The sequence below is a fragment of the Brassica oleracea genome, chromosome C2 (assembly GCF_000695525.1).
Source record: "Brassica oleracea var. oleracea cultivar TO1000 chromosome C2, BOL, whole genome shotgun sequence".
Classification (NCBI taxonomy): domain Eukaryota; kingdom Viridiplantae; phylum Streptophyta; class Magnoliopsida; order Brassicales; family Brassicaceae; genus Brassica; species Brassica oleracea.
In genome coordinates, this window is record NC_027749.1 from 49,893,339 (window position 1) to 49,903,309 (window position 9,971).

At 31.6% G+C, this 9,971-nt stretch overlaps 1 protein-coding gene across 1 annotated transcript; it reads left to right on the plus strand.

The window, feature by feature from the left end:
* Positions 1 to 8,422: 8,422 nt before the first annotated feature.
* On the plus strand, positions 8,423 to 9,343 carry LOC106324513. Its single transcript, XM_013762472.1, has one exon. It carries the CDS (start codon positions 8,423 to 8,425, stop codon positions 9,341 to 9,343), a length of 921 nt encoding a protein of 306 aa, XP_013617926.1.
* The last annotated feature ends 628 nt before the right edge of the window (positions 9,344 to 9,971 follow it).

Here is a 9,971-nt window from a genome sequence, read left to right on the forward strand (position 1 = left end):
TGAATATATAATGGAAAGTAAATAAATTTAATAATATTTGCCCAATATATATGGCATTCAATGTCGATCTTCCGCGTTCTAGTGTGAATCAAGAAATAATTTTTCGAATGCCCAATATATATGGCAATTAATTTATACATTCAATGATTTGAAATATTGGGCAAATATTATTAAATTGCATTGAAAAATTGCCATATATATAGTCACTAAATTTGTTTGGGTACCACCTAGTACATACAAGATTAAAAAGGATTAGATTATGCATTATATTATATATAATATTTAAAATATATGCTTACATAGTACATATACCATTAAAAAAGAAGTTAGATTATGCATTATATTTATGTAGTAAACTATAGTTTATTAGAAATATAGCAACTTTCTACAACGTTGATCAATATATGGTCCTATTTTTTTCAAACTACGAAATGTGTTATCACTCCATATAAAACTCATACACCAATATTATATTTTGTAGAATGAAAATCATCCAATAAGAAATATATGAAATAAAAACTTGTTTACAATGCGATAATGATTACAATACAGTTGACTACTATTGTTAGGTTGCAAAAAAAAATACAGCCAAGAAAGAATGAGAAGATATAAGCATGAAAACAATAAATACATTTTTAAAACTCGCATGAAAATAAGAGATATATGTATAATCCATCAAAACCAATTATATTATGCATAAACATGAAACTTAAATGTCCAATGGCACTATATGTAATTAGTCTAGGCAAGCAAAAGTTATTCACTAAATGCTATGAGAAGAACACTCATGATGACACATAAGTAATGACAATCTTGATAATAACACATGAGGCAAAGTTTTATTATTTACAATGCTCTTCAGATAATAGTAAAGAGATATATATATATATATATATATATATATATATAACGTATATGTTGATTTTTAATATGATCGGTGGAAACCATGTCTTCCATCAGCATATTAATCAATTACCGATATCTAATCAAGATACATTGCCAAGAAAAAAAAGAGACAAATTCAAGATGCATGAATGTATGATGAGTAAACAATAGTATATCCGTTCCGTTCTTTTGAATCGTTTTCCCTTCGTGATTCATGTGTTAACCTGTTTTTTTCTTTGCCTTCTCGTGTGTTGTTAAATTTTATCTTATGATCTTCTTACTGATTTTAATATATTATATTTTGGTGTAGCAGTATACAATACAATCGTACATAAAAACCAAACTGTGATCCACTCTCATACGTGATTCATGTGTTAAACTGTTTTTCGTTCATATGGTCTACCAAAATTAGTTTTTATTATTTTGGTAACAGGCCTAGCTCATATTCAAAAATTAGATTCGAAGATACACATCACTTATGTATTGCATAAATTAGATTAGAAGATACACATCACTTATATATTGCATAAGAACATTGATTAATGGAAGATTCTTAGTTTTTTTAATTTTTTTAGTTAAAAATTAAGAGACGGTTTCTTATATTCCGCTTAGAATCTTCCATTAATCATGCTCTAAAATCACTATTCTATACTATAGAATATTTTAATAGTTTTTTAAGATGTGGATTAAAAACAGCTCATTTCTAATATTTCGGTAATACCACCAAAATATTAAATCATGTATATATGTTATTGGTAAGAACTAAAGATTTATCTGAGAATTATCTATTGGGTCAAACCGTATACTCTATTGGTTTGAAATTATTGTATTAGGTAATATTGTATAAGTAATACTCCCTCCGCTTAAAAAAAATACATATTTTAGATTTTTCACACATATGAAAACACACTAAAACTTGACTGTAAATACATTTTTTTTTTGTGAATAACAATTTTTCATAACTTTTAGCCAATAGAACCAATAAACATCATTAACTTTTTTGAAATTTATAATTTTTTATTAAATAATACATTGAAAAAGTAAAAAGCTCATCTTTTTAAAATTGTTTTTTTTTCTGGAATGTGGATCTTTATGAAACAAAAAGAATACGTCTTATCTACACCTAAAAATTATTTCAAAATAAATGATTATTATCACACACAATGAAAGACTTTCTAATACATTAATAACGTCTTGGAATTAATAATTTCTATATTTTTTTGAAAAAAATAATAATTTCTGTTGCTTATCTAATTTTTCAAAATTTTATGCTAAACTATGAACGATTTTGACTATTATCCTAAGAGCAAGATGTTAGAATCACTCGATAAGAAAAAGAATTACTCGATATATCTTTTTTAATTACAAAAACGTGGGACCTGAATATTGGAGTGAACGTGGGATTCGGGATGAAGAAAATAGAGGTATGTCAATGTCAATCGACTTACCGTCATGTCCCTACTCTCTAAATTTGGACCCATCGTTGTTTCTTGTCGCCTTTCTTTTTTTTTTTGTCTTTTCTTTACAATAAATAAAGGGCTTATTTGTGTACTAACCATAAAAAAAAATAGTTTTCTAGAGAGAAAGAAGAGACAAAGAAGAGAGAGATAGAAAGAGAAAATTAGAGAGAGAGTGTGTGTTTTTAGTTATTTAACAAATTTGATGTTTTTTGTAGTTATAGGGGCAAATTTAGTAATTTTTTTGGAACATACATAAAAGTGACGAACTATTTTTCACACAGAATTACATATTCTCGCTCTTAAAATGTTAGGCAATTGACATAAAATAAATAAATGTTTTTTGGTGTAAAATAAATAATAATATAATAATAATACTAATCTCTTATCATATTTGTAGGAAAATAACACAAATACTAATCAGTATTCACCTCAACTTCACATATATCATATTTATCTACTGTATATATTCTTCTATTATATCTATTATAAATATTGACGGACATGACGGGATGAGGTAGCCTGTTTTGTAAGAACCTTGGGGACCAATTGTCTTGTTCACGGGTTCGACGCCAGACGGAGGCGAACTGCCCATCCATGTCACCCACACGGATATGGACTTATGCTTTAGGGTCCATTTGAATATCCGGAGAGAGAGTCTATCCGTGGGCTGCACCTCTTTTTAGGGATTAGTATGAGCCTCGCCGGGGGTCTGGAACACCCCCAGGTTAAAAAAAAAAAAATATATTGACGGACATGCAGAGTCCATCCTAGCTAAATATATCTGCGGTTCTTTGTATCTGTAATCACGGAAAGAAAATTTCCCATGAGTCCAAAAACCATTAGCTAAATGACTAGTATCCAAGAATGTTGTAAATTGTAATTGACTTAAGTCAACTAAATGAGTAGTACCAAAACATTGTACGTTTATACATTAAGTTGACTAAGTCAATGACAGCTTTCTTTGATTTCTTAGATACGATAAGAGATTAGTATGCATAATTCATACAATGTTAGTCCACCATTCTTTTAAACGAGATATCCTATGTATAAAGTTTAAACTAAAGAGGGTTAAATAGAATCTGTTGAATATACATTTGTGAAATTGAGTAAATCTCTCAACAAGCTACAAAGCGTATACAAAAATGATCATTCATTTTTCAAAAAAGTCGACATAATAAAAGTTGATGAACAAATTGATTAAATTAGGACCCATACATTTAAAGGCGTAAAGCAAATTGATTAAATTTATCAATAATTGTGTTTTTATGTTATTCCTAGTTTTGGTTAATACTCATTTTCATCAATAATATCAACGTAAATTAAAAATAATAACCAGAGAATCTAAAAATTATGTATACTGAATTAGTTGGTTTTATATAAATACTAGTGGTATTCGTATATATATATTTTAATGAATTTACAATTCATATTATGGTTTTATTAAACAAAATATATCAAATTCCAGGAAAGTTCCACAAATATGTAGAAAATATTTCGATAGAGAACACTTTCCACCAAAAAAAAAACTACAAAGCTCGCTCTAAAAACCAAATGAAAAAAAAACAAATTAATCTTAGCTTGACAAAAAACATCAACAACAAAAGAACACAAAAAATCTTCACAAATAGTATCAATAGTCCCACTGTCAACACAAACCCGACTATGAATATTTGTTAATTGTGTAGTAGAATGTCTGATATTTGTAAGAATTAAAAAAAAAAAATTGTAAGAAAAATATAATTATTGATGTTGTGAGTTTCGGGTGGACGTTTGGTAAGTTAAAAATTGTATATTGATTGAATATTCAGAGGTTTTTATATTTTAATTGTAAGATCTTGTAGCTATTTGTCTGACTTGTGCAGCCGTTATTATGGAAGTCTCAACGATGTTGAGGATCAGCTTCGCATTTATAAATTGGATGTCTATTTTGTTTATGAAAGATTTGCTATTTTATGTACATATGCGAGGTGAGTAAAATATTTCAAAGTAGCCGAACAATGCTTACATTGTTTGAATACACAAATTGAATGGCTAATGATTGGAGCATAAAATATAAACTTTTGTAGAGTGGGTTTTATATGAAATATATAATTTCTTTTATTTTCTTGTAATAGTAGGATTGGTCGCATCTTTTTATGTTGTTGGAGAGATATGTTACTGTGGATTTGCTATTGTGAGTGTTGTTAAGTAACACTGGAGTTTTTTACATGTGTTTAGTGCATTGACTTTATTGATGTCTTTCCTACATTAATATCGTGTAGTTTTTTCTTTGTGTTCTTCCTAATTTGTCCAAGTATATTTTTTCCAAGTGCCATTTCACTCATGCATAACTTGCTAATGCAAAAAAAAAAAAAGCTTGTTAATGCGGTATAGGTGAACTACATTGATATAAACCTTCTGTGGCTGTTTGGAGATAATAGACTCCTAAGCAGCGTTGTTTTAATAAAAATATTCTTAGTTGTCTTTGACATAGTGAATCTCAGCTTTTCTGGCGGAAAGGTATTTGGTAGTTAAATCGTGATAGTTTGTAAGTGATGCAAATAGATGGTCCGCCAAGAGGTTGATGTTGATTTTTTTTATAGAAGAGGTTATCATGAACGGAGTTGACTAATACCGGTAAAGATTCCATACACGCTTGATCAATGTCTCTCTTTTTAAAAACAACTTAAGATCAACCATTTACCTTTATTTAATACTATTATTAATCATTATCTTTTTAATATGTTCTAATTGTTTATTAGAGAATATAGATAGTGACTTTTTACAATCTTATTCATTTGGTTAACCAAAAAAGCATGACAAAAATAATTTTTAGCATATTTTAAAATTTTATTTTTAAGTTCTTTTAAAACAAAATTATAACAATAATAATAGTATAATTTTAGTAGAACTATAATAACGTGGAATTTCAAAATACCATGACCATAATTTTATTTTGTTGCTTTAAACCACAAATATATCTGAGCCATTATTGTTTCCTTGGATTTTCTTTTTGTTACAGTGCAGTAGTGGAGATCGGAAGAGTTTGGCATATTAATGCATCAATAACATGTGTTGTACCATTGCGCCAAGCTCCGCCACATTCACGATCTGGATTGTCTGAACATCTCCGTACTTAGAACCACTTGAGGGGGCGGGCGCTGCCGTCAAGGCCACACAAGCTTATAGTGGTTGATGTTTCGAACATATAAGCATCCGTCTTATGTGTAAGTTATTCTGAATCGATTCATAAAATACTTACTCATCATACAATTTTTGGCTTGTTATGGTGTCTGTCAAAGTTGATGGCCCCTTAAACTCTGCAACCTGAGCACACTCACAAGAAAAACGTTGTATCTATCAAGATTAAGATAAAATGATGGATGTAATGAAATCAGCGTAAGCAAATTTAACCAATCATCGAGAGTATATTTCAATCTAGCGTTTGGATTCTCATGACTTGCTTGTCAATCTCATCCTGGAAAAATATGTTACTGATTTAACAATCTAAAAAGGGACGGAACAAATAAAACCTGAATCTTTTTGTGAGATCAGCTTCGATTTGGAACGATTTTCTGCTGCAGTTCCCTGTTTAAGAAAAAACATCATGAAGAGTCAAAACTACTGAATCTATCAAACATGCTAGCAAGCTATGTTTCAGTTTTTAATATCTTTGACCTGACGTGAAGGACATCAAGCTAGAGTTATTGTCCATGGTAATGATTGGTAGTTACATATAAAATGAATACCAAAACTGCATATAGTCTACCTCCAAAGAAGTAATATCATTGTTCTTCCTATATTAAATAGGTAGAATATAGGAATAGTAAAGAGAATCATTACTTGTTTGTCGATCAATAACATCTCAATAACAATACGGAGAGGTTCCCATAAAAGGATGAGCTTGGAGATGATCTTCGCCCTTCCCAACCCAGGAGGAACGTCATGGAAGAAAGAAAAAAATTATTACCTGCAATTGAGGTTATCAAACGGTGTGTTTATATATTACATGAAGATGATGGTTCTGGAGTTGAAGATGCATTGAAGAAAAGTTAGTGGGATTCCTAGAGTTATTGACCTTTTTGCTTAACGTTACGCGGCGACGAAAGGAGAATGGGAAGTGGAACCGGGACAGTAGCGACGGTTTGCTTGGACAAAAGAAAAGACAGCGAAAGTATGGAGTGGGCCATAACAAACATGAACCAAAATATGAGCCCATAAACAAAACGAAATGAAAACAAACAAAGGTTTTTTTAGAAGAGTCCACGTGTCCTATTTTGCCCACCCTCTCTTGCTGATGTGGTCCAAGGAGAAAAGAGAAAAATCTCTTTTATTGTATAGGATTATCTAACTATTAATAAATTTTTATTTTAGTGTTCATGGTTATCTAATCGTGATAGATGATCACTGCTAAAGGTCACTAAATTTTCGAATTGCATTCTCTCATATTTTGTTTGTGTGTATGTGAGTGTCTCGATTTCTTTTCTTCGCTTTAGTAAAATAAGAACAAATATGACCATTGATTGATTATTGGGAAATTTGCTAATTTGGAACAACTTATCTTAGCTATTATCTTCTTATAACAAAATCAACTTTTGATAGTTTTTGACTATGACTACTTTTACATTTTGTAAAAATTCATATAAATTAACTGAGAAGCCAAAAAAATAAAGAAAAATACAAAACATGATCTTAACATACATGAGCACTTATGAAAAATATATTGGTGAAAAAATTATGTTTAACAGAGCAATTTCAATAACGCCCTAAAAATAGTAGAAAATGTGATAATCTATCTACGGTGAAATAGATGGTAGAATCTACTAAGAAAACTATAATTTACTGAAGTTAAGAAATGTAATGTGCCTAAATTTCTTCCATCTACCATGCTAGAAAAGACAATCTACAATTCGTACTATTTTCTAAAAGGGTAGATCAGATCGTTTTCTCCTTAGCCTTTCTTCTACTACGCGTAGTTTCTACATTCAGTTAATTTCTCTTTCAACTATTATAGGTAGAATTTTTGCTCTACGTTTACTTCCATATATTTCCCCTGGTAGAATCTCGTTTCTGACAATTTTGTTTCAAAATTCCAAAAATTTAGTCCAAAAACGGTTAGTAGATATTTGGAGGATCTTGAAAGTATTTTCTTTACTTTTTATTTTATTTTATTTTACCAAATATTGATTGCAAATCGTTTTTGAAAGTCTTCTTCCTCAACGATCTCTTTTTTGTTTCTTCTCCTTTTTGTTTTGTCAATCTAGTTTACTAAGATGCATATCTATTCTTCTTGTGGTTTGTGGAACTCATCAGCTAGAAAGGGATGGAGTTTTCTTGCTGATGAAGTAAAAGGAGGTAGGTTACTGAATTTGGATGGAAGTTCAACCTTTGAGAAGCTAAAGTTAATGGTTTATGAGGACTTTGGAATCGATCTAACCATGGTCAATCTCGAGTTGAGCTACTTACCTTCTGAGTTGATTAACACTCTCGAGTCTCCTCCGGTTATCATCTGCAACGACAGGCAAGTTAAAAAATTTCTAACCTATGTGAGGACCAAACCTTCCACGCGCTTGTGTGTTTGTCTTCAGTCAAAGGATGAGAATCCCAATAGGGAGGCACATGTAAACTTAAATAACCAAACATCTGATGCGCCCATAAGGGAGGAAGATGATACATCGAATGAATATTCAGATGTCAGTTCTGGTGAAACCTATATCAACGAACAAGACTTTGAGCGGGATGAAAGTGATGATGAAAATATGTGTGACATAAAGAGAAGCAAGGGACATAATCTATGATTTGCTTTGTTGGATATTGTGAAGAAGGATCAACATTTTAGCAGTAAAATGTTACTGAAGGCGACTTTCAAAACATGTGCAATGAAACATAATTTCGACTATAAACTCGTCAAATCTGATACCAAAATTTGGTATATTTGGTGCGCAGATGAAGATTGCAGCTGGCGAGTTCGTGCCGAAGAATTAAAAGGTTCTTCATATTTCATTATCAGAAAATATGTTGTTGAACATTCATGTGCTTCACTAACAAGGAACAAATCTGTAAGGACAGCTTCAACAAAAACAATTGGTAATCTGATTATGCATAAGTATGATGGTGTAAAGGCGGAGCCAAAATGTAATGATATCAACGAGCTTATGCGTAGTGATCATGGGATCGAGGTGTCCAAGTCTTTAGCGTGGGATGCGCGTGAGTATGCTATCAACACAATGAGAGGTATTCCAGAAACAGGTTATGTGAAGATTCCCAAATACTTGCAAATGATGAAGAAAACTAATCATGGGTCACATACATCTTACGAAACTGACAAGGATGGGAGATTCAGATTCCTTTTCATCTCGTTTGGGCAGTGTGTCCGAGGTTTTTACAGAGCCATTCGAAAAGTTATTGTTCTCGATGGGACGTTTTTTAAGAGCAAATTCAAAGGTATTTTACTGGTTGCTACTGCTTTGGATGGAAACTCAAATTTATATCCACTTGCATTTGGAGTTGTTGACTCAGAGAATGACCGTTCGTGGGACTGGTTTATTAGACAACTTAAATTGGTTATTGCTGACGAGCAGAGTTTAGCTTTTGTGTCTGATAAGAATACCTCACTTGCTAAAGCTATTGTAAACATGTACCCTCAATCTCATCATGGAATTTGCATTCACAACTTGCTAAATAATTCTGTAACTTATTTCCATGGAAAAGGTTTAGTTGGTTTGGTTGTAAAGGCTTCTAAAGCTTATCGAGTTGCTGATTTTCAGAAGATCTTTACAGATATTTGCTCGATTAGTCCTACGATTGGAAAATATCTAATAGAAGCTGATGTGAGAAAGTGGGCTCGCTGTCAATTTCCTGGTTTTAGGTATGATATTAGGACCAATAATCCTGCTGAATCGATGAATTTTGCATTGCGTTTGCCAAGGGAATTTCCGGCCATTCCTCTATTGGACATCATAAAGGAAATGATGACTCGATGGTTTTTTGAACGTAGAACTCTAAGTTCTAAGAATTAAATGCCATTGACCACAGCTGTGGAAAAGACTATTGATAGAAGGATTCAGAAGGGAAAGACGTTTACAGTTTATCCGATTAACGATTACCGGTTTCTGGTTCGTGGAGACAAAATTGAATGTATGGTTGATTTGGTGAGACACATATGTTCTTGTGGAAAATTCGTCTTGTTGAAGATCCCATGCATGCATGCCATAAAAGCCGGTTTCAGTGTAGGCAGATAAGTTCACAGTCTGACTGACGAGAAGCACACAACATGTGGAGAAGGCAAAAGTTCTTCCTCCAGAGAGTAGAAGAGCAGCAGGAAGGAGAAAGAAACAAAGATACGAGACAGTTGAAGACGAAATTAATTCACAAGAAAGTAAAGGTTCCACAAAACGCAAATGCAGTAGGTGTGGGATTGAAGGGCACAATAGGTCGACATGTGATATAGAAATATAGACCTCTTGATTTTCTTTGTCTTTGGATGTTTGTTTTACTTTTGATTTGAGTTTCTCTTTGTTTGATCATTAATTTAAAATATCAAATGGGATTTGAGTTTCACTTTGGATTTTAGAGTTTCTTTGTTCTATCAATGACTTAATATAGCTTTTCAGAAAAATGATAAGAATTTTATTACTAACTTTAATC